This window comes from Platichthys flesus, chromosome 10 (assembly GCF_949316205.1).
Source record: "Platichthys flesus chromosome 10, fPlaFle2.1, whole genome shotgun sequence".
In the NCBI taxonomy this organism is placed as follows: domain Eukaryota; kingdom Metazoa; phylum Chordata; class Actinopteri; order Pleuronectiformes; family Pleuronectidae; genus Platichthys; species Platichthys flesus.
Genome location: NC_084954.1, coordinates 1,444,682 through 1,470,587, shown reverse-complemented (window position 1 = coordinate 1,470,587; position 25,906 = coordinate 1,444,682). Strand labels below are relative to the sequence as shown.

General features: G+C 43.7%; 1 protein-coding gene across 1 annotated transcript; it reads right to left on the bottom strand.

Moving 5' to 3' along the window:
- Positions 1–53: 53 nt before the first annotated feature.
- syne2a (spectrin repeat containing, nuclear envelope 2a) lies at positions 54–25,432 on the bottom strand. Its single transcript, XM_062397450.1, has 23 exons — positions 25,253–25,432; positions 18,548–18,659; positions 12,919–12,980; positions 10,989–11,084; positions 10,793–10,870; positions 10,614–10,706; positions 10,181–10,383; positions 9,459–9,658; positions 7,632–7,732; positions 6,570–6,662; positions 5,163–5,276; positions 4,809–4,946; positions 3,667–3,831; positions 3,337–3,449; positions 2,770–2,938; positions 2,405–2,501; positions 2,111–2,310; positions 1,694–1,858; positions 913–1,053; positions 716–817; positions 424–597; positions 164–322; positions 54–92 (listed from the first exon to the last, which is right to left on the bottom strand). The coding sequence occupies exons 2-23, from the start codon at positions 18,633–18,635 to the stop codon at positions 54–56; spliced, it is 2,790 nt and encodes a 929-aa protein (XP_062253434.1). The 5' UTR covers positions 18,636–18,659; positions 25,253–25,432.
- Between the last annotated feature and the right edge of the window lie 474 nt (positions 25,433–25,906).

Genomic DNA, 25,906 nt, shown 5'->3' with positions numbered 1-25,906 from the left:
TCCTGGAATTGAAATCAAAAGTTGGAAAACATGACATTGTCCTTATATTATGTTCATAATTTCTTTGCTGTGCTTCTCTTGATTTTCTTTTCCTGTTGTCATAAGAACAAAACATGAAAAGGTCAATGGCTTGTGAAGTCAATTTTTCAAAAAGTCCACTGGCCTGAGACTGAGCAACAGCCGCCCGCACTCTGTCCTGCATAGCAGAGGCATGGAGGTACCGGATGGGAGAGCTCTTCTGATTGGTCATCACCACCATCTGCAGGTCCTGTTCCTCCGTCACCACCTGCCCCTCCAGCTGCAGACCACGGGAAATCAGGGACTGGAGGAATAAAAGGTTACCAACAGTTTGAATATTTTAGTTAATGTAACATGTGCATATCATAAAGAAGTGAGAGAAACATCATGTCTCTGATCTCTTACCCTGGCTCTTGGGTCCTGGCCCCGCTGCTGTCGCTGTGCGGCCCTCAGCAGCTGGTAAAGCTCCCTGGCCTCCGTCTCCCAGTGCAGGAGCTCAGCCAGTCGACTGTCCAGACCCGACACACTGTGCTGCAGCTCCACACACACCTGATCCACCTCAAACAGGGTCTGGATCACCTGGCGACATTTCAACAAACGTAGGTTGCTGTCAGTACACATGTAGTGAAAGAGATTAAACAGACGTATTCTACAAAAAAAAACCTGATTGAAGGTTATAGAAATAAATCATTCATACGTCAGGTAAAGCAAACTTCAGCTTCTGGATCTGATCAGATGAACATTCTGGGGAGGGAGCTAGAGCCTCCAGATCCACTTCTTTGAGCCTCCTCATGATAAACTGAAGGGAAGAGAGCAAACAGTTCATTCTACAGAGATACTGTCGTCATTCCCAGTAAACAACAGAGTGCTTGAGGAGCAATGATTGGCTCCTACCTGTATTCTTTTTCTGTAGGTGCGCAAAGGGCCGGCCATCGCCTCCAGAGGCTCTTTGAGAATCAGAGTGGCTTCTCTGATCAGAGCCTGCGGGTCTGGGGATCTGGTCTGGACGTCGGCGCTGGGCTCAGACACGTTGTCCTATTTTAACAGAGAGAAAACCAAATACTGAATAATGTGAAAGGCAAAATGGGATTTCTTGCTTTTACCATATAAACCAATCGGGCGTATAACGTGTTTTGATTTAACTTTTAATCTTTGGAATTTGTTATTTTAATGACACATAATACCACATTGTTCTAAAGGAATAGTTTCTCTGATTGAGCCATGGACGAAAATTGTTTTAATAACTCATTGTTATGAAAAGCAAAGAGGCCTCACATTGAATAACCTGCACAAGAAAAGCAAAGGTGGAGCAGCACTTTAAACTTGAGGTCACTCCCTTAAATTATCCCGTGAGAATAAATATAACAATGGCAAAATTACACCTTTAATTCCAGAGCCATGATAAATCTGCTGTCAGTGCTCGCTAGAACAGATAGACACAGAAGGAACTGGGCCAACACAGAGAAGGAAATAGACAAACAGTGTAATATAAGGAGTGGAACACAGCACAAGCTTCCTCACATCTATCCTCTGCAGCACTTTCATTTTGGAGAAAAATGTATTATGTTAATTGACAACTGACCTGAAAAGCAAGTGCGTGTTTCAATCATTCATCAGCAAAACAGATAGAGTCACTGCTTCTCACTAACCAGGTTTTCCCTGTTCGGTAACTTACGAAAGTGTTTTCCTTGACGAACTCGGCCCAGTACATGTTGAGGCGGCGCAGCTCCTCTGCCAGACTCCTGCTGGTCTGAGGGTCTGTGGACTCGATCAGGAAGTTGCCCACCTCGTTCAAGTGGGCCTGTCGGGAGCCCCACTCGGCCAGAGTTTCAGACGACACCTGGAAATCACAAATACATCAATTTAAATATATCGATTTTTGTATGAAAAGAGTGTTTTGCTCTTATTAGATTTCCAAAATGTGTCTCCTAAAGCAGAAGGGCGCTGGAGGCAGAAATAATCTCATTGGTTGAGTTGTAGTGGGTGGAGCTAGCTGTCGAACCAGCTCCTTGAATAAATTCAACTTTAATCAAGTGAAAACAAGAATTAGCATCACTGCACATGTTCTACTATGTCTTTATATGCACGGTACCGCTGGTCTGTGGCCCGGGCTCAGTCCTGCAGAGCTCTGCTCAAGCCAGGCCTGCAGGGAGCTGAGGCCGTCGCTGTACGAGTCCCAGGCGGACAGGACCCGGCCCATGGTGCTCTTCACTGTGGTCACCTCCTCCAGAACCAGGGCGGTGCTCTCCTCCAGCTGCTTCACCTGCTGACTGACGTGGTTATAATCTGCAGCTGAGGAGCAGAAAGAAGAACAAACACCCATGAACTGGTCTGATCTTCAGAGGAATCAGTTAGATCCTCAGATGAAGGATATGAGGAAACTCACCGAGAGCAGATTTGCTTGAATATTTCTCAGAAATCTGCTTCAGTTTATGAAGAGCTGCTTCCAACAGAGAACTTAGCTCCTGTCTGTTGATCAGCTCCTGAGTTCAAATAAAGATTCATTCACACAAAGTGGAATCAACATTCGTGGATAATTAGCTGAAAAACTGACAGATGAAAGTTATTATTCTTGGTCCACTCGTGGAATCAGAGAATGGGGAAAGACCAAGGCTGTGGATCAAACCTCTGGAATCAACATCTTCATTAAACTGCATTTAATCAATTCTAACTGAAATGGTGTGAAGCTCCAACATGGCTCCAGACCACGTTGTGTTTTGAAGAGGCTGAATCTGAACGGTCACCACTCACATGCCACTCCTGCAGCAGCACCCGGACGGCCTCTGGGGAGATGAACGGTCTCTTCCAGACAAGGAGCTTGGTCCTGATCCGACCCAACAGATCCAGAACGGTGTGGCGGTGCTCCCGGTACTCCAGCTTGATGCCGTGGTACTTGGCAGTCACTCTCACACCGGTGAACCTGGTGAGAACATCCACGTGCACAGGTTCAAATCAAGTGTTTAGAGTTAAATACTAAAAGATCAGAAAGATGAAAGGAAAGCAACGTTTAACAAGGGGAACGTATAATTCTATTTAGGAATATACGTTATTTCATATAAGTTTATAAGTTTGTCACGAAAGTATTTTGTGTTGTGCTAATATGTATTTTTGGTTTCGTAAAATTGATTAGAGCTCGTCTAATTTATCGTTGGCTGATAAAAATCTGCATTTTACAGACATGTTGGAATCTGCGTTTGCACTTTACAGAAGATTTGGATTTATGCCTACATTTCACATAAAGGTTTGATAACATCTTAGGAATCATTGCCAAATATGTTTAATATGTAAATTTATCAAATAAACAGACAGAACCCTCACCTCCTCTTCAGCTCGTCGATCTTGTCTGCTGGAACCATCATGTTTCCGTACTCGTCCAGGTTCTGGAAGGACTGGAAGGTCTTCAGCTGCTGCGGCATCTCCTCCAGACAAACCTGCAGCGACATTCAGCCGTGAGATCGTTCACATCCACGTGTTCATCTCAGTCTGCATCGTTCAACACATTCTCTGAACAGGGAGCGAACTGCACTGGTTATTCTATCCTCCCCAGTGAAAACCGGTCCTGAGGAACCTGGGGTTTGTTAATTCACTCTCACTGTTTATCTCACTTCCTGAAGTCACAGACATTAAAGGTTTGAAGCTCATATTCACTTTGAGCAGCTCCTGGTTCTCTCGGGCTTCGTCGGCAGCGCGGCCGTGGTCCTGAGGGTCGCCCTGCTCCTCGGCCAGAGCCCCCTCGGCCTTCAGCAGCCAGCGGGCCACCGTGTCCAGTGGGGGGGGGAGACCCATGTCCAGCTCGATTCTATATTCACGAAGCTGAAAAACACAGAAAGGGAGAGAGAGAAGTAATAATGAGTCATTCAAACTGCATACAAAATACATTTATACTGTATAGATAAGAAAATATAAGAATATAATGATAGAGAGAAACAGAGAAAGACGGATAGATAGATAGAGAGACGGATAGACAGGTAGATATATAGATAGATAGATAGGTAGATAGATAGATAGATAGATAGATAGATAGATAGATAGATAGATAGATATGAAGATACATAGATAGATAGATAGATAGATAGATAGATAGATAGATAGATAGATAGATAGATAGATAGATAGATAGATAGACAGATAGATATAGATAGATAGATAGATAGATAGATAGATAGATAGATAGATAGATAGATAGACAGATAGATATAGATAGATAGATAGATAGATAGGTAGATAGATAGATAGATAGATAGATAGATAGATAGATAGATAGACAGATAGATATAGATAGATAGATAGATAGATAGATAGATAGATAGATAGATAGATAGATAGATAGATAGATAGATAGATAGATAGACAGATAGATATAGATAGATAGATAGATAGATAGATAGATAGATAGATAGATAGATAGATAGACAGACAGACAGACAGACAGATAGATAGATAGATAGATAGATAGATAGATAGATAGATAGATAGATAGATAGATAGATAGATAGATAGATAGATAGAGAGAGAGAGAGAGATAGATAGATAGATAGATAGATAGATAGATAGATAGATAGATAGATAGATAGATAGACAGACAGACAGATAGATAGATAGATAGATAGATAGATAGATAGATAGATAGAAAGATAGATAGATAGATAGATAGATAGATAGATAGATAGATAGATAGATAGATAGATAGATAGATAGATAGACAGATAGATATAGATAGATAGATAGACGAAGACAATTTAAAATGAACTGCACAAGCTTCCCAGTTTTTCCCAGTGAGTGGCAATGACCTTCTCAGTCAGGGTGTCCCAGGCCTCTCTCAGGTTCCTCTGCTCATCACTCAGCTTCGGGGTGCGTCTCATGGCCGTCAGCAGAGGCATGATGGGCCGGCGCTGCTCGTTGAACGACACCAGAAACGTCTGAAACACCTGAGAGACGGAGAGAAACACCGTCAGCTCCACTCAAACCTGGAGTTTGATGGTTTCGCTCTGATGCAGCTGCAGAATGACGCTGATGCAAATCAAAGCAGCAGAATCCAGCTCTTCATAGAGTTAAAGATTGTTTTATCAGCTTTTGTAATTCCACATGTATTTCACATTGGTTCTTGACGGAGTGGTGGATCATATATCTTGATGGAGACGTACGTGGTATCTCTCTGAGTAGCTCTCGCCCTCGGTGGAGTCCCATCCCTCCAGCAGCTCGTCGTAGGCCTGAACCAACCAGAGCGTCACTTCCTGGGCCTTTCGATCAGGAGTCGCCTGGCAGCACAGACAAAAACAGTTACTGACTGAAGACGTGACAGAAACATCTGCTCTCCTCTGTCCAGAGCCAAAACTCTGTATTTGGAGCTGAAATGATTTGATCAAATCTGGTTAGAGGTCGAAAATGCAATAAAAACAATTAAGCAAAAGTGATTTTCCACAAGGCACCGACTGCAGTCACGAGCTGCGTCCCAGTGAACAACACATCTTGTGTGTAGAGCGGAGAGACACACACAAAAAGGCTGTTTAGGTAACAAAGTTGTTTAACACTCATTACCTTTAGTCTCATCCAGAGGACTGAGGTGAGGTCGGTTACCTGCACATAAACAAATTCCCTGGGGAAGCATTAAAGCTGGAGACGTTTCTGTGCCTGATTCTCTCTGAGCCGTGCACGGTGCAAACCATGTTACACAATCACTGCAGGAGGAACAGTGAGCGTGGCTCAAAGCCTCAAATGTCTCCTGCAGCCACATAAGAACATTCTGATATCCTGTGAGAAACCCGAGCCGACAGGTGTCTCGGTCCCAGTGACGGATCCGCCTCGTGTCCTGCGACAGGCCGAACCTGCAGGAGGGCTCTCTGCTCTGCCGTGGCCCCATGAGAGCTTTATTCATGTCATGGGATGATCAGGCACACCCTCTCTGTGGGTTTGGATTTCTTCCCAGACAACAGGGCAAACTAGTTCAATTGTGCATGATCGGTCCTGCTCTGATCACCATGTGATTTAAAGTAATCTTGGCTTTCGGCATGTGGAGCTCCTTTATTGAAGTAGCTGCCGGGCCATCTCAGAAGACAACTTTCCTGGCGTCTCTTCATGAATTTGATCGTCACAAATAAAATGTTAAGTTGTTTATTGGTAGGACGAAGTATCATGGTGGCTGAATTGTGTGACGCATCAGACCCGAGGCTGCTGGTTTCAAAACAAGCAGGCAACACGGTGCCCAAACAAAAACATTGTTATCTTAAATCCTGAGGCTGTGACAGGGGGTGTGGCACCGGCAGAGAGGACACACAGAATAACAAGTCCAGAAACAGATTTGCTTTTTTTTAACTTTGTAGAAGCATTGTTGACTTTTTATTTGATGATTAATTATTTTAGTTTATTTTTTTTTTATAGTTTTGTACCGATGTCTTTCCCTTATATAGACCAAAAAAGACAGAAATGTCAGTATTGCCAAGATATTTATGATTTCAAAGTAAATACTCTGTTGATATGAATCATTATTACAACGTGTCTCTGGGTCTCAGAATGTGAGTCGAAGGGTGAAACGTGAGGAGATGAAACGCTACCTGTCGCAGAGGAGACGCAGAAATAGCAGGAGTGTAGTGAACAGGCAGGTTGATGGGAGAAGGAACTTTAGGAGGAGTGTTCAGATATTGTGTCTGCGAGGAAAGAAGAGACAGGAAGAGAAACGAGAGGAAACAACATGAGGCCGAGAAAATAGATCCCCAACACAAAGTCACTGTGGAGAGAGACAGATAAAGAAGGGATGAAGGGAAGTGAAGGAGAGAACCAAAGTAAACAGAGACACTTTTAAATATAAGGTACGGTCGTGATCATCATATTCATATCATATCATATTCAACACATCAACACTAAAGCAGCTCTCCAGGCTGTAACTCCTCTCTCTATGTGTGACTCATCAGACCTGTTTCTGAATATATCTGGAAAAAAAGTTGCCAAAACAAAATGAAAGTAGCATTGCACCAGGGGGAGAAGAGTTGTGAGAGGATCATCACAGACATCACAGACAAGGAGTCTGTTAAAAAACAATCATCTGACTGTTCTTCTGAGAAAAAACTGCCTGCGACTAGATTATACATTTAAAACGTCTCTGATAAAAAAAAAATGATTCATGCCCGAGACGTGTGTGAGATGATGAATGTGTGTAACATTTAATCTTTCACTCAAACACTGATTATACACAACAGTGAAAATTCATCAGTCAGACTCTGTAAAGACCAACAGTGAAAAAGAAGAAACCACGACAGGCCTCTAGTGTCAGAGTGAAAATCTGCTTAGAATATAAAGGTCTTCATTTCATCTTGTTTGCATATGACCTATATTCTATATTTATTATCATTTATTATTTTAACGACTTCACAGAAGAAGAAAGTTGTGAAAGTTTCTGAAGGATATGAAGAATCCAAACCTTCCAGACAGCGAGTCCTTGTTTCCAGAGCAGAACTGAATCACATCCTAATTGTTGACACTACACAGCTCAGTGGTTAAACAGCTGGAGACACAAACACTACACAAGCCTGTTGCACTGTGAGCCTCAGATCAACCTGCTGAGCTGCTTAATGTTTGTGTAGGTGTTGTGTAGGTGTTGTGTAAGTGAAGACACCGACCTGCGTGTCGTCCTCGGCCAGCGGCAGGTCCCTGGAGTACTGCAGGAACTGGGCCACGTAGGTCATGATGGACTTCTCGTCCGGGTCTCGAACGTCCACATCTGCATCCACATCACAGTCGTCCATGATCAGCCTCACACTAACATGCTGCTGTCAAAGCTGCTGACTAACGCACGGGCACGCTCCTGAAGCTGCAGAACTGGAATCTGAGGAATGGAGGTGTAACTCCTGCCTCTTTTAACGGGACGATTAAAGTCTGCTAACGAGTGAACAAGCAGCCGAGGGTTTTATATCAACACACAGCGGGGGAGTCAGCAGACTGTCAGAACGTCATCCTGCCCTCCAGCTCGCTGGGCTCGGCTCTGCCACATCTCTCAGCCACGCTCAGCACAACAGACTCACAGGGCACCGCATCCATTAATGCAAGAACGCCACAGAGAGAAGGCAGAGGAGTCGTGTTTTGGAAAAAGAAAAGAAGTGCGACTGTAGAAATCAGATTGTGGGAGGACGGCATCACAACAACTGAACCAGGACATGTGATTTCCAAACTCTGAGGGTTGTTCAAATGTTTCTGCATCAACACAATCTTGATGAACTCCTCTGCAGAGAGTTACACAAAATTCTGTTCTGACACGTGTGCAACCACAAAAGAAAACATTTTCACATCATGTTAATTAGAATTAGGTTTTAAAAACAAAGGACTCTATTTAAAATTAAAATCTTATTGATCCCTCACTGCTGATTTGAATGTGTTGTTGGGTCCTTTTGGGTTATTTTCCATATGAAGCAAAGTAAACCAGCTTTTACACAGGCCTGATATATAAACTAACATATGTGTAAATTGTAATATCTATAAAACATACAGTTTGTATGTAGTTTAAATAGAATAATAATGCTGTGATGTGCACTTGCATATAGAAATAAAAGGCGTGTTTTTTTATATCAGTAAAGTTATTAGATTTCAACTGCACCACAGTCGTGTCATCCTGTAATCTGATTCAGACCAAAATATATTTTTGAGATAAGAGGAATTTGGCTTTTTTTTTTCCTGGTGCACATGTTTTCCCTCCAGCCGTCTTTCACCAACTTGTGAGAAACTGACCATGGTTCTGTATTTGGATTTTATGGGATTGTGGATTTCACGGTTTCGGTCTCAGCTTCAAGGTAACAAGAGTATTCTTTCACTTGTGTGTAAAAAGTAAATCCGTGATACTGATGAGTACTGATGATACTGTGTGAGATGTTTTAATTATTCTCCTCAGTGTGATGTGTTATTGAACACGTTGAAAAATGTGTGCGAGTGGGAACAAGTACAAACTCATTGACTCACAAAACATACAGCGTTGTTATTAATTTCATGCCAAGAGTGAAACTCCCACAATGTGACAACGTGGACCTGGTGCATTACGTTTGTATGAATCCACCTTTAACAGCCGGTTGTACTAATCCCACCTGCGCGTCAGGGTCAACACCCCCCCGCACTGGTGGTACGGACCAGTCAGAAAACTTTTAAAACTTTGATCTTTGTCTGTTCACTATACATCATGAAAGTTGAATGACAGGAAGACAGAGGCAACAAGTAACACGGCAAGAATCTGATTTGAGGATTATGTTTGCATTCCTTCGTGATATACTTTGTGCAGTACTATAGTACTGTATAACAACAAACATGTACTTTTACATATACAGTGAGAGGAAACGATGTGTCGGAAAAGCCTGTTGGGTTCTGGTTCAGCAAAGTGAGACCCGACGCTCTACTATTATCAGCTCCTCTGTCACATGGTTGTTTTTGCACTGGCTGGTTCTAAACAGAGTTCGGTGACTCACCATCAGGCTCCAGCAGTCGGGGGATCCTCAGCTCCCGCTCTGCGATGCGGAACGCCTCCTCCAGGTTCTGCCGGTTGCTTCTGGTCCTGGCTCGGGACAGATCCACCAGGTCGGGCCGCAGGGCGTAGAGGATGGCCAGGAACACCACCCCGCTCCGCCAGCTGGACTTGAAGTCCTTCACGTTGAGTGAGCAGCCGGCTCTGAGGGAAACAAACCATCAGACCAATCAGGGAACTCTTTATAACTTGATCCCTGGGAGATGACTTAAAAGAGTGAACGAAAGATATGATGCAAACAATTATTTATTTGAGTTTATGTCAGTTGTGTGTTGTATATCAACCCCACACAACACATTTAAACCACAGACTGTACAAATAGATGCCATCTTGCACCGATGAGGTCATTTGGAGTAGAGCTGCAGTAACAAGGTTTTGTTCCGTGGACCAATCATGAGTCAGTCTCAGCCGTCAAACACTACATGCCCTCGACCAATCGTCACTCAGTCACCTCACAGAAAACAAGAAGGCTTGACTATGATCAGTGCGAGTAGAACTATACCAAAAATAACGGCAAAACGTATTTAACCTGTATTTTCCCTTTGGAGTTTAGTCCATGTCCCATCCGCTAACACGGAGGAGCAACATGTAGGGCGGGGGGGGGGGGGGGGGGGGGATCCAGACACTTGTTTATCTACAGGCTGTGATTTGAATTCGACCTCTCACCGGTGACACTGCTCCCGGACCCAGAGCATCAGCGCCTTCTTGGCAGAGACCCGGAAGCGGTTGTGCAGCGGCGAGGCTCGGGGGGGCAGCGGGCTGCTGCTGGCCGAGCGGCTCGACAGCGTGGAGCGTGAGTCCAGACTGGCCAGCGACTCCATGGAGCCCTGACGCGAGTCGAAGGAAAGGCTGCTGGCCAACTCCTCGATCTAAGAACCAAACGCACACGTGACATCAGCAACCTGGTCGTTTGATAACAACACAAGTAGTTATGAGATATTGATTTGACAAATTTTCTCATTGCACAGGGTTTTCCCTGCGGCAGTGGTTTGCTAATCGGTGAAAAAGATTTACCGAGACTGAAGCTCTTTGATTGACAGCTGTTTGACAGAAGAGGAGAAAAAACTGAATCTGCGAACCTGAAAAATACAAAACTCACGTGATACTGCAGGATGATGGTCCAGATGAGGCCCAGGATGATGGACGGCCTTCCATCGATGATGTCAGGAATGTTTATGTTGACTAGTTTGATCTGGAGAGAAATCAGGAAACTTTTCACTCTCTCACAAAGTCCCTGAGGAAACATTACATGTTATCTAACGAGAGTCTGTCGGGTACCGATTTCTTCTTCAGGAAGGAGAGGGCTTTCTCGATGTTGCTCCTGTGCTGAAACATTCCTCTTCCTCTCTCCCGACTCTGTGAAACAAACCAGAGAGTGAGTTCAGGTTCGGCCACCGGTGGGAACACGATGAAGATGAAGATGAAGATGAAGGTGAAGATGAAGATGAAGATGAAGGCCGAGACGAGGACTCACGATGCGCTGACCGCTCATCACCTCCAGGAGGTCCAGCAGTTTGGAGCCGTCGCGGAAGTCGCTGAACAGGTCCAGGATCATACATGGTGGCCTCCGCTGTCACACACACACACACACACACACACACACACACATACAAACACACAAACAAACACACAAAAACACAACACAGCTGTAAGATCTCTGGCTCCTTGATGGATCCAATCAAAACCAATTCGTCAAACTTTGAAACACTACAAAAAATGTGACTTGTTGATCTCTGAGAATCTGACATTTTGGAGATTGGGAAAAATCTCCAGAAAAACATGATGAGTTGTTTTACAAGATTCGTCTGAAAGGTCTTAAAATCTGTGTTGACCCCGTGGGGAAGTAATTTTCCGGCTTCAGGAAGCTACGATGAATAACTCTCGTATTCATACAAGATATTATTCATAAATGACTTCAACTCAGTGTTATCAACCCTGTTTTAATCAGGAAGCTGTTACAGAAACGACCTCACAAAGCTAATTAGGCTGAAAATCACATTAAACTCTTAATTTCTGTGTCATTATTGCAGCTAGACGTCTGTGGGAGGGTGGGGAGACGTGTGTGTGTGTGAGGGGGGGGGGGGGCAGTGTCCGTCTGTTGCTGTCTGTCTGTCTGTGAACCTTGCTCTGCTCTGCTCTGCTATATTTATGTCCCCAGCTCCTCCTCCCGGGCCCTGACCTCCGGCGTGACTAAAGGTTTTAGAGAGAATCACAGCTCTGATACGATTATTGTTGTTTTTCAGAGGAGCTCAACATCGTCAGCTGATCGTTAAATGAATTCATAACAAGTCTCGTCTCAACTCGGTGAACGGCTTCCAGGCTCTGATGCCTTAATGTTCTACTGTTTGATTTATCATCCGAATGAACTATTTACACTGTAGAAGTAACTGAGCTGAATTATTATTCCAAAGTACTTTACATTTTTATATGAAATGAAGGACACAGCAGTAAAGACCTGATGTTCACTTCTAATTAACTTCAACAACATGTTGCACTGATGCAGGATCCAGGACACGAGGTTTGATTAAACCAAAACAAAGACTTTCTGTATTTATATTCTTTAAATACAAACTGCTCTCTACTTAACTGTAGATCTTCTTATCTTTATCATCAATACCACAAATATTAGAAACTAAAGGTAATAAAAACATGTTTCTGTTACCAGGTTACTGGGCCACAGTCGGGGGTTACCTGAGGTGAGAAGTCATTACCGATGCATTTTCTACACGGAGGGAATGTGGGTGTGTTAGTGAGTGAAGCTGCTGATGCCTCACGTCCTCACATGTCCCTGCTCACCTGTGTTTGTGAGGAAGCTGCAGCTCAGCTCAGGGAACATGAAACTAACTGTGTTCTGGGACATGAAGCTGAATGAAGCATAGATATAAAGTTCTTTAGGCTAATGAGAATAAATATCACAACATTAAAGATTGTTGAAGCCCCAAAGGTTGATTGTGTACAGAAAGATGACAGAACAGCGAACGAACATGAAGTCATAACATCTTGATCGCCCCCTGGTGGCTGGCTGCAGTCATTTACCCACGTCTCCTCCATGTTCACAGCTAGGACACGGAGCAATTAAGTAGTCAGATTCAACACCAGATCTTAGTGTCTGTCACTTCAGGTCGTTATATCAAACTGATGTTTGTTGTGTTCATGTTGCTGATGAATTTGGTTTTAATAAGTTATTTGTTGATATCAAAACAGGCTGAAGCATCTTGATTGACAGCTTGAACTGACGAGACATAGATGGCGTGTCCAGGATATTTAAGTTTCGTAAGTGATGCGTTGTACATTTCTTGTATTTGTTTTTCATCCTCATTAGTCTCGTGATATATTAGATTGACACATGAAGGGATTTGTCTAATCAGAGGGGTCAGAGGTCAGAGGTCAGGGACAGGACTCACCTTTGCCAGCTGAGCGTTGACCCAGTTAGTGAAGGTCCTCTTCTGAATCTGTTCTTGTTCCACTGCAGAAGAAGAACAGGGGGGACAGGATTACTACAATTTCCTAAATTTCTATAATCATTTCGATCCCTGTGGAGGTGAAACTCTCCTCAAGAGGGCGACATGACAAGACAACCATCAAATTCAGCTTCCAGGCCGAGTTCTCACGAGTCAGAATTCTCACTGATCCGACCACAGGCATTAACAAGTCAGATAACTTTGCCCTTTAAAGGCAGGTTGTTACACCAAGGTTTGGAAAATAACCTCCAGGTAGAATGATCACAGTGAGACGCCTGAACAAGCCTCCAGTTCAATAATAATGAAAGCCAGAGAAAACAGAGCAGTTCAGTGTAAACAGAGCAGTGAGCATGAAATCGAAACCACTTATAACTGCTTAGATTCACTTTACAATAAAAAATATCAGTTTGTCTTATGAAATAGATGCAGAAAGTTATAATATACAAATAAATATGAAAAAGAGAGTTATCATCAACATGCTTTCAGACATATAAGTGGACAGAACATATGTAAGTATGGGACATATTAAGTAAACAACATAGTAAACAGTCAAAAGGCAGTGAAGTGAATATCTTCGGTTTGGGGACATAACTACCTTGTTCTAGATCAGCACCAACGTTTAATGTGTTCTTTCCAGACTCAAACCACATCCTCCCACTGAGATCTGTGGTGATCTTTCCATTAGTTTGTGTGTTACCTTGCTAACAAACAGACAAACATGAACACACAACCTCACTAATCCCTGCAGCTTCCAGCGATACAGACCGAGGCTGCAGACTGGACTCACCGCTGTAGAGCTCAATGAAGTCGTTCAGGTCAGTGACCGTGTGAAGAGTCTCACATATGATCCAGTCCTCGTTGTCCATCGTCCTCACAAAGTCAACACAACCACCCACTGAACATCTTAGAATGTGTATCGTCTCACTGCTGTCAAATTCAAAACTGCATTTAAAACCGCATCGAGTACATTTAGACTTGTCTGCAATTGTTATTTAACCTTGTTCAAGTAAAAAACACGATTTCTGAGTATTTATCTGACAACAATCATAAATTATTCTGTTTTCTACTGCTCAATTTGCTCATTTCCCTCTTTACTGATTAGCCTCAGCAGCTGGAAGCTACTGGTCCGTCCTGGTCCTTACTGGTCCGTCCTGAGCTCTGACTCATGCATCAACAGACCGACCGACTATTTTCTGCTGCACTAGTTTAATAGCAGCACACGTCAGGCCTCAGGTCAGTTACAGTCTAATCTTAATCAAGCGCCTGCAATGAAATCTTAATGTAATTAATCCCTGTGTCGTTTCAACACATGAACAGAAACACTGCTGATCACTGAACCAGGAAGAAGTGACGAGAAACCTAAAGTTCATAAAAGTCCTTGAAGCTGCCAAGTCAATGAGCTGTGACTCACTGGAGGGTTTGCCAGAAGAATTATCTTCAACAAACCCATTTGGACGGAGTAAAAGTCCCAGAGCGTCAAAGTCCCAGCGCGTCAAAGTCCCAGAGCGTCAAAGTCCCAGAGCGTCAAAGTCCCAATGCATCAAAGTCCCAGAGCGTCAAAGTCCCAGAACATTAAAGTCCTAGAGCGTTAAAGTCCCAGAGCGTCAAAGTCCCAGAACTTTAAAGTCCCAGAGCGTCAAAGTCCCAGAGCGTCAAAGTTCCAATGCATCAAAGTCCCAGAGCGTCAAAGTCCCAGAGCGTCAAAGTCCCAGAGCATTAAATTCCCAGAGCGTCAAAGTCCCAGAGCGTCAAAGTCCCAGAGCATTAAAGTCCCAGAGCGTCAAAGTCCCAGAACATTAAAGTCCCAGAGCGTCAAAGTCCCAATGCATCAAAGTCCCAGAGCGTCAAAGTCCCAGAACATTAAAGTCCTAGAGCGTTAAAGTCCCAGAGCGTCAAAGTCCCAGAGCATTAAAGTCCCAGAGCGTCAAAGTCCCAGAGCGTCAAAGTCCTAGAGCATTACAGTCCCAGAGCGTCAACGTCCCAGAACGTTAAAGTCCCAGAACGTTAAAGTCCCAGAGCGTCAAAGTCCCAGAGCGTCAAAGTCCCAGAGCTTCCACTTCAATGTTCGTCTAGATCGTTGAACTTGAATTTCTTTCTATTAAACTATTAAATTATTTCCTAGATCTTCTGAAACATCAGGCTCTAGAAATAAAACTTTCATTTATGGTCATAGTCGGGAATCATGTGACCACAAGTTAACTTCACAGTTTCTGGACCGAACCCTCAGCATCGTGATGACACATGACGTCATGATGTCCAACATTTGCATAATGCCCACTTAGCGTATTGTTGGACACGCCCCCTAACAGAGAGAGCGGACACTTCCTACACATACTGGAAGCTGTCGACCAATCACAACAGAGTGGGCCAGCTGGCCAATCAGAGCAGACTGAGTCTTAAACAGACAGGAGCTAAAACCAAGTGTTTGAGACAGAGGCTGAAAAGAGGAGCTGCAGCGATGGACAGTCTGGGGCGAGGGGATGTTTTAACTGAAGATTACACGAGTACACACTTTACAGTCTTACCACTCATTGAAATACTATACGAAGAAATGTCGTACTGTACGAGCTGTACAAGCAAAGTGAATACAAATACAAATGTAGGATAAAAACACAAAACCTAAACACAAAAGATTTGTAAAGAGGCAATTTGATTGAGATTCCCACCTGACTGGGGCCTGGTTTGTATTTCCACAGTGATTCTATGTTTTCCATTCATTTCAGTTACAGTTTCTGGATCAAGTTAAACATTTACTTTATGTTTTCTATTAACTTCTATTGTGGCTATGAGCTACACAGGCAGCTTCAAACAAACACGCTACGGTCTGAAAACACATCGTGATACAGGGATCTACAGATCAGACCTGAACCTTCATGCAGGGAAACACTTCTGCTCTTATCAGGCCCCAAACCTGCACTGGCCCTGAAAACAAACTTTCATTATCAGGAGAGAAAAGCTTGTGTTTGAGTTTTGATTTACTGATAAAACACGGACAAGCTGGAAAATCATGATTCAGCAGAACTTAATCGTTACATTATAAAATGTTATGAGATTCTAGATTCACACACTTGACAACAGATGAGGGCACTTTCACTTCTCTGTTTATATTTAACCTCTATCACTGTAAATCTGTTATACTGCAGCAGTGCACCTTGAATATCTAATACACTGATTATTACATAATTATACATTATGTTCTACACAGTACTTGTAAATGTCACGACCATAGATATAAATAAAGTAAACTCACCAATAATGGGATCACTCATGATGACTGATACCAGCTCTAGTGCACATAGACTCAAACCACAAACATCTAAACACTTCACAGACCTGGCTGCAGATCCATGGCTGAAATAAGAGATGTTCAGAAAAACGAAACCGATATGACAATAAGTTTTTCTTGACTAAGCAGCAAACACTCCAGACTGGCAGGCTGCAGGGAAGCTGGTGCTAAGCTGCTGGACTCCGCCTCCCCACAGTGTGACTCACACCGGGCTGCAGGCCTGCCGAGGCAAGACCTGCACCGAGCTGGTCCTGCTGCAGCCGCCCGGCTTCTGCATGCTGGAAAATGTGTCTCAATTTCGAATGTCAACAGCTTTAAAATGTGGATTTCTTATGTAATCTGCTCCTCCCCGTGAGAGAAACTGGAAACAACACTGGGAAAAGTGAGAGAGATGCTGAGACGCCAAGATGTGATGCTGAGGTGTGTGTTGACGCCGTGTCGGCAATTATCCCGATAGAGAACTCATTGTTTGTATTCCAGATGTTTGAACATTGCATCGAATGTGTTTAAGCCATAAACGGAATATTAGTCGGACGTTTCCTCTCACAGAGTGTCTTGTATACGAGCGCTGCCATCTTGAGTCTGCACAGCAGGGATTGGACGATGGAGCGTTGGTCTCCAGGTCTGTCAATCATGACTTTTCACCTCATTTCATAGCAAAAAATTAGTTTAACAAGCAGTTTGGTCCATGTCCCATCTACCAACATGGAGAGGGCTGGGTTTATGACCTATACATGATCCAGCCACAAGGGGGAGTAAAGTCATCCATCTTTATTTACAGGAAATGGTTTCCTAAGTGTCTTTTCTAATCCAGCTGATAAAAACACTCAATAAGCCGATGTTTATATATAATTTGAGTTATTTTTAGTCACATTCTTTCTTCATTACCACTTGTTTAATAGAACCTCCTCTCTCACTCACTGGCTCGTCACGTGGGCGTTAGTCTTACATCATCCACTGTGGAAAGTGAACCAGAGGGAAATGACATAACTGGAAAAAGTCATAATAAAAGGTGCTGTGTTCTGAAAAGGAGAGAGAGCTCTAATAGAAGTGAGGTGGATGAGAGGAACCAGCACAGATCATATCTGTGAGATGCTGCCAACCGCTCATGATACAACTACCACCCGGATGGAGGTCTGGAGATTCTGATCCATGCTGCTGGTGTCAGAGTTTAACATGAACTCAGTCATCAGATAATAAACTTTAACAATATAAACATGATTAGAACCTTCCTGCAAACATCAAACTGTCGACACTGTGTCTGCAACGAAGGAGAAGAAAACACCACCTGGAAACAACTTGTGGTTAAAGACCATATTTGGAGCTTTTTGGAGGAATACAAACCCTGTCATGACAACAAAACATTATTTACATTATCAATTGTATCGTCATTATTCTTTTAATTAATTGTTTAGTCGATAAAACATAATTAAATCGCTGACTTATAGGTTTTCACTTTGCAAAGCTACAGAACAGAGAGGAAAAAAAAACATTTTCAATTTGATGAGCAGAAATTATCTAATCTTTGACTCAATAGATAAATAAACATTTGAGAAACCCTGAACTCAAACTCCTGATCTTCCCGATGAGGAGACGCACTGAGGGACGTTGGTGTGAAACCAGTGTGAAATATCAAGAACTGATTATTTCCGTGGTGCAGGCAGAGAGGACACAGCGAGTGCCCCCCCCCCTCTCACCCTGAGGACGGATCTTTTGCTTTATGACTCATGAGTCTGAGAGATTAAAACGAGCAGGAACTTGAAGACAAGTCGAGGAATGAGCCGTCGGGGGGGGGGGGGGTGAGACGAGGTCGTGGAACTTCTCTCTGAGTGAGACGCTGAGTACTAATGACGTTACCACGGTAACAGTGATAATACACTGACATAAGGACGCGGGGGGGGGGGGATTTGATTTCATGACCTCAGCCTTCAGGTGGAGCGGAAGAAGCCTTCACAGGGTTTGACGGCTCATTGAAGTAAATCATCAAACCATAATACACAGTGACAGCAGTCATATCAGAAAGTGAAGAGGATTCAATGCACAGAGAATATCTGATAATCAAACATCTCGAGTGAAGGCATCAATTCAAACCTCTAGTTCAGACTGACCTCACCTGAAGGTCTCTGGAATTCAATCAGTCTGCATCAAGGAGCAGAGACTCACAAACATCAGGTCTCTAAATATCCCTGATTCTTTTTATTCATGTTAAAGACAGTGCAGAACATTTCCTCGGTTCCTTCTTGTCCCATTAACCTTCCACCGAGTTTCAAGAGAGCTGGGACTGACCCTGCAGGAGCATGTGGACGTTGTCGATGTCCAGGGGGATGCACCCCCTCTCCACCAGATCATCTCCAGAGTGGAAGTCTGACGACATGGTTCCTCACAGCATGGCACCAGTCTGACAGGGAGAGAGAGCATCAGTGTTAATTTGAGGCAGTGGAGCGGGGGGGGGGGGGAATAAATACACAACAATTAAAGGCTTCGAGCTGCTTATCAAGACACTTTACATTCTTCTTCTTTACATACCAGAACGTGAATCATTGTATTTGAGTTTGTGATCTTAAACATCAACAAGTTTGTTTTATCCTGTTCAACCTCAGCTTTATATTTAATTATACTTTATTATCATTGCTTTATCGTACATGTTTTTATCATCTTCAATGTTGAAGCACTTTGTATTTTCTGCTTGCATTGTGTGATATACTCGTATAAAGTTGGTTATTATTCTTACTGGATGAAGAGTAGCTGTGTTTTGTGTTGTTCAGTGTCGCCCCCGGGTACGAGTTTGTGCACCGAGAACAAATGTGTGACATTTAAACGCCTGTCAAAACAAATCACACAATAAACCTGAAGGTGCCTTTGATTTGACCGGCCAACTTTGTCTGGCGGTCACAAACTGGACGGTTCAGGACAACAGGTGAGTCTGAAGTGTGAGTCTGAAGTGTGAGTCTGGAGTGTGAGTCTGGAGTGTGAGTCTGGAGTGTGAGTCTGAAGTGTGAGTCTGGAGTGAAACGGGAGCTCTGCAGCAGGTCGGAGGAGAAGTCCCATCAGGTCAGATAGTTTGTTTTCATGTGTCTCACTCAGATGGAATCAGACAGATTCACGTTTCATCGACTTCCTGACGCCTGCAGCAGCGTTTAACAAGAGAAGGAGTGAAGTTCCAAGTTCAAGTATAAAAGGCTTGAATAAATAAAACTCTTTCAGATACAAGATAACGGGACAGGAAACACTTTCTTTCAATGGCCTGCGACCTGCCCGACTGGTTTCTCACTGGGAGGAACCAGTGTGAATCCAAAACAAACAAAGCTTCCAGCTGAGCACCAAAATGTTCGACGGGGGAAAAGCTGGTGTCTGAGTTTCCTGGATTATGTGACACGGTGGAAACACGTTTTCAAGTCAAGCAGGAACCTCAGGTGTGTTTACAGGAAACATGTCAACACAGCTCAGGTTGATCACGTGTTCCTTCAATGGGTCTTTATACAATATTTAGATTGAGGTAATGAGGTGTAGAATTCATAGTTTTCAGCAAAGTGGTTCCTGCTATAAATCTGTGAAAGGTAAACTATGTTGCTCTGAACCCAGCGCGGCAGAAAGGACCAAAGACGTCACGGACTGTTTTACACAAACCAGTAAACAAGCTACTGAGAGCTGGTTTGGTTTGATATAAATCAACATTAGATCCCAGCTGACAAGCAGCAGAATTCAATAACTCCACAAAACATGGAGCTACAGCAGGTTCATCACTTTTTTTCCGGTCCCCTGGAAACTTTACATTTTTCTGTGTTTCTTAACTTCTCAGTGTTGATCTTTCTCTCCACCTCAGTTTTAAAGAGACAGGAGGTGAAACCCAGTGTTTGAGACAGAGGCTGAAAGGAGGAGCTGCAGCGATGGACAGTCTGAGGAAAGTGAGGTTTACTGTATGAAAACATTTCTCAGTAAAAGCACTTAATAAAACAATCTGGATAAGAGGTTGTCTCCTTCAAAAGCTCCATAAAAGTCTTCAAAGCCTTTTCAGGAGCAAATAAACTTTAACTTGTCAGGAAATGAGATATCAGAAAATATACAACTGTCAGATGAAATATGTGAAATGAAATGAATCACATTACCAGCAAACTACTGAATAATATTAATACTACTAATGACATCAAGCCAAACAGATTGATGCATGAGGCTTTGAAACACACTGAGACACATTTAGATTAAGTTTAGATTAAATTTAGATTAAATTTAGATTGAGTTTAGACTCTTGAAGGTCACTGATGTTCCACACAATCGTCCTGCAGCAATTTCTAAATACACAACCAACCAACTGAACCACTGCCCTCCAGTGTTAATGTGGGCACATGGAAACGCACTAAAATAACACTACACTAAAAAGCATGACAGTGTGTGTGTGTGTGTGTGTGGTGGGGGGGGGGGGGGGTGAACCACTATAGCATGGCATTCAAAATATCCCAAAGCTTCATGTCAGCTGCTGAATTAGAGCGAGGGGAGAGGGGGGAGGGGGGAGGGGAAGGGAGGAGAGAGAGTCAGTGGAACAACCAGGAAGAAGAGCCAGGCCCGAAGAGGAAGAGGAAGAGAAAAAATAATAAACTCCAACTAATAAAAACAAACCTCACAAGGTTGTTAACGTGTCTAATAAGTTAACAGGTTACAAACATACAGAGAGACTGTATCATACTATGGACACGGAAGTGAAGCCAACAGGAAAGTTGCTGTTTTCTCTCAGATGCCCAGGAGAGGGCGACTCTGCTTCCTCCTGGATTTATAACATCACTCAACATTTAGGAGTTTGTGTCTCAGTCTCTAGTTTCAAGTCTCCTTCGATTCAGCTGATGTTCATTTAGTCAATTCTGATCATTTAGAGTCAAACAGACCATAGAGCACCGGATGTACTGGAGGAGGGAGGGGGGGGGGGTACCACAGTGTGATTGACAGCTGGTACTATCCATCCAATGAGTGCAGATCAGAGGCTTACGGGGGGGGGGGGGGGGGGTCCTGGTTGATTGAATGTTAGAAAGGAAAAGTTAAATAAACTCTCAGTGAATTTCATTTGTTTCCATCAGGTTAAAACAAACAGATGTGAAAACCTTTGTTAAAACAAAAGTGAAAAGGAATGAGTGAGGAAGACGAGTGATGCAACACAGATGAGGAGAGAGGTTGTTCAAGAGAAGAGGAAGAAGGAATACAGCAGAGGAGACGAGGAGGGGATGACAGAAGGAAGAGGAGACAGAATAAAGAGGAGACAGAATAAAGAGGAGACAAAAGGAGGAGGAGACAGAAGGAAAAGGAGACAGAAGGACGAGGAGACAGAAGGAAGAGGAGACAGAAGGAGGAGGAGACAGAAGGACGAGGAGACAGAAGGACGAGGAGACAGAAGGAAGAGGACACAGAAGGAGGAGGAGACAGAATAAAGAGGAGACAGAAGGAGGAGGAGACAGAAGGAAGAGGAGACAGAAGGAGGAGGAGACAGAAGGACGAGGAGACAGAAGGAAGAGGGGACAGAAGGAAAAGGAGAAAGAAGAAAGAGGAGACAGAAGGACGAGGACACAGAGGACGAGGAGACAGAAGGACGAGGAGACAGAAGGACGAGGAGGAAGAAGGAAAAGGAGAAAGAAGAAAGAGGAGACAGAAGGACGAGGACACAGAGGACGAGGAGACAGAAGGAAAAGGAGACAGAAGAAAGAGGAGACAGAAGGGAGAGGAGACAGAGGACGAGGAGACAGAAGGAAAAGGAGACAGAAGAAAGAGGAGACAGAAGGGAGAGGAGACAGAAAAAAAGGACACAGGAGGAAAAGGAGACAGAAGCAGGAAGCTTGTGACAGTTTCCCTGAGTGAAAGTCACGAGTCTCTCCTCTCAGCTCTAATTGTAGAAACAAGGCAGTGTTGTGGAAAAAGCAAAGGGGGGGGGGGGGGGGGGGGAGTCAACAACACCAGCTTCAGATGCTTCTATGTATTTCTGTGGTTATTGATTGATTATCATCTACAGCACTAACTTTTAATGATGTTTGCACATGAGGGGAACCTGAGTCAGAGAAGGGAGATTCTCTCAGTCATGACTCAAAGGTATTTCCTCTTAAAGCCTGAATGGAAACAGACGGATCTCTGTTCTCTGCTTCATTCATTTCATCAAAACACTTAAAGGTCACAAGGAGGATTTCAGTGGAACTCTGTGAAGAAAGTCTTCGGCTGCATTTGAGGACGCGATTGTCCCGATTGGGAGGCTCCTCCCCCTGTGGACAACAGACCTCAAAAAACAAACGTTTTTCTGAGAGGTCGGCTCTAATAATCAATTTACTGAAATCTGGAAAAATGGGTTTCAACATTTCTTAAAGAGAAGAGATATAAACCCTATGAGATGAAAAGCCCTATGAGATGAATTGTAATTTGTGAATATGGGCTATACAAATAAAATTGGATTGATTGATTGATTGATAAACCCCGCCCACATCCCATGTGACCTACTTCCTGCCAAATCAATATAATCATAAATAGACAATAAAGAACAAATAATTAATACAGTATCCCAATAATACAAACTCATTACACGTTTGCATCATAAACTAAATACAAATTATAATATTCTTCTCAGACTTCATGGTTCCAACGGCGTCTGTCCGTCCTCAAATTTGACAACGTCTGAAGAATGTAAGATCTCAACCAAACAGCAAACTACAAACTACTTATTCGGCTTCAACCAACCAAAACACTTCCTCGTCCGTAGTCCTGGTGACGGCTGTGAGGGGCGGGACGGACCGAAGACCAGCCCGACTGGTCTCGGTTCGGTCAACACGGTCTACGACGGATGCTATGTTTATTGTCGTTAGAAACTCTCAACTCTGCGCTGCCCCCTTGTGGATTTATTGCCTTACAGCTGTGCCAATGTAAAGGTATGACTCAGCTACACACAAACAAGCAGGTGAAAACAAACCTCAATGTGCTGGAATGCGACAAACCCAATCTGGATCTGATTTGAAGTCGTGGGACAAACCCTCTAAAGAAACACCGGTGAAAACCACATCGACCACATTCCCCTGCAGCGCCTGCACGTCCGACAGCAACAACAACAACAAGTGTCCTGCTCCCTGTGCTCCCTGTGCTCCCTGTGCTCCCTGTGCTCCCTGTCCTCCCTGTCCTCCCTGTGCTCCCTGTGCTCCCTGTCCTCCCTGTGCTCCCTGTCCTCCCTGTCCTCCCTGTCCTCCCTGTCGTCTCTCTGCAGCAGCCACACTTTCTCATTAGCCCTGTGAATGATTCAAGGCGGCTCTTTGTGCTCTTTGTGCTCTTTGTGGGTGTCTGTGCAGTAAATCAATGGGTGTTGTTGGAACCCGTCCCAGGGAGCGTTCACAGACACACCCTGATAGGTTAATAAAACAAGGTGGAGACCGAAAACACCACACAGACATCGAACTGGGACAAGAACCCCTGCACACTTTCACTGTGGTGCTTTTCACAACACGATGCACGGAGGTCTCCGGTCACTTCTCACCACTGACCCTCGAACAACCGCTGGAAACAGATCCTTTTAGAGTAACAAGGGTTTTTCACATTTCTTTGGAGCGATGCATCAAATCCCAGCAGACGATGTCAACAAGGTCATGGCCATGCGGGCCTCACACCTCTCCAGTGTTTCCTGTATGGACAGGAATCAAACCTTTGACCGGAACCACATTAAGCCACCAATCACATCAGGGCACATTACCCTGCATGTGCGTCCGTGCACCAAAAAAGTTTGAACATTCTCCGTCGTTATCTGCTGCCCTGACCCGGCAGAGGAGAACACGGCCCCTGGAACCGAAGCATGGGTTTGTCACATGCAGCCTCACACCGAGTGGAGGTGACTGTAGTGTACAAGTACTGACATATACTATATATACTGACATATACTATATATACTGACATATACTATATATACTGACATATACTATATATACTGACATATACTATATATACTGTCCTGACGGAGCAGCAGGACCAGGAGCAGCTCCAGAAGGAGCAGAAATAACTTAGTGCTCCTTGTTGCCTCGGCTGGAGTTAAAGTAAAAGTAGTGAGTAGTAGACAAAGAGTTGTGGAGCTGTGAGTCGTACAGCTGCAACATGTTGTGGGATAAAAAACACAAAAAGTACTAATTATTAGAAGAACAATACAGTAATTAAGTACAGTATTCAAACCCAGTATTCTTAGTTTCATATCCTACTACACTTCCTCACATTTCTACTTTTTGTTCTTATCTTAATACAATATTGTTATTTCTCTCTCTCTCTCTAATTCATATTTATTCATCTATTTAAACTACTACCTACTTTTACATAATGCACAAACACATCATAGATCCTCGTACAATCACTGTGACTCTGTACTTTACTGAAGTATTCTCAAATACTCCTCTCTACAGTCAGAGGTGTTTGTTATGTACATATTCTCTGTAGTTTTATTTCAATCAACATTTTTATTTTCTATTTTATTGCCTAATTTATCTTATCTTATCTTATCGTAACTTACCTTAAAAAGAAAATGGTATGAAGCCATCAAATTACACCTTTGACTTCTTAAAAGTTTGCCATCATACAGATATTCATGACGTCAACAACTTGTATTTACTAGTTTTATGTAACTTGAGCTTTTCTTTGATAGCTGCAGGAACACAGAGCTAAAAGTGCTCAGCTGTGTTACAGCAGGAATGTCTGATTGTGTGTTGTGAGGCGGTCAGGGCCCAGAAATAGCAGCAGGGGGAACACGTGTGTGTGTGTGTGTGTGTGTGTGTGTGTGTGTGTGTGTGTGTTGAGCTGAGCCTCATCATGAGTCCTTCAGGAGGAGCAGAGGACTTTGTAATAACGCAGATTACAAGCGGCTGCACCACAGGTCTGAGAACAGTGAGGCAGAGGAAACTCTACTGATGATGTGGATCCTCACAGACAGAAGCATTTCACAGCTGCAGACACTTTGAGGGATTCTAAACTTTGTGGAGTGGAACAGAAGTGGATTGTACTCACATGCAGCAGAGTGGTGGAGGTGCAGCTCCAGACAACAGGGACTTCTGCTCAGAAGAAGAAGAGAGGATCTCGCTGCGAGCCGGCTGGAGGACGTGAAACCTGAAGCAGTTTGACAGATCTGGAGTCTGCAGGCAGAGCTGCAGGACGACCCCGGCCACTGTCACCGGAGAAGCCCGAGCCAAGCCGGGGCCAAGCAGAGAAAAGTCACTGCATCACTAAATATAGAAACCAGTCACGGCTGCAGGCACACGCCCTCCTCCCCCAGTTTGGCACCGACTGGTGGATGTGACCCGGCTGAAGGTGCCGCTGCGTCAGGTGCATGTGACCCAACATCTAGTTCAGCTCAGTGAGGAGCTGATCCAGAACCAGCGAACACCTCTGGTCTCCTGTGGTTCAGGACTGAAGAGACCACATCAGATAACAGAGAAGAAACTCTGAGGGTCTTCTCTCCCAAACTGTGACATGCTTTGGTGTTTGTCTCAGTAAAGATAAATAAACATATAGAATGAAACAGATAAGTAATATGAACATATTTACATTCATAAGTGGTAAGTGGTAAAGTCTTATAATTAGGAGCGTTTAGGCTGTAAACATCTACTGAGGGTAATTTGTGCATGTGTGTTATTTTTGTGACCCAGATTTCGCATTAAAAAA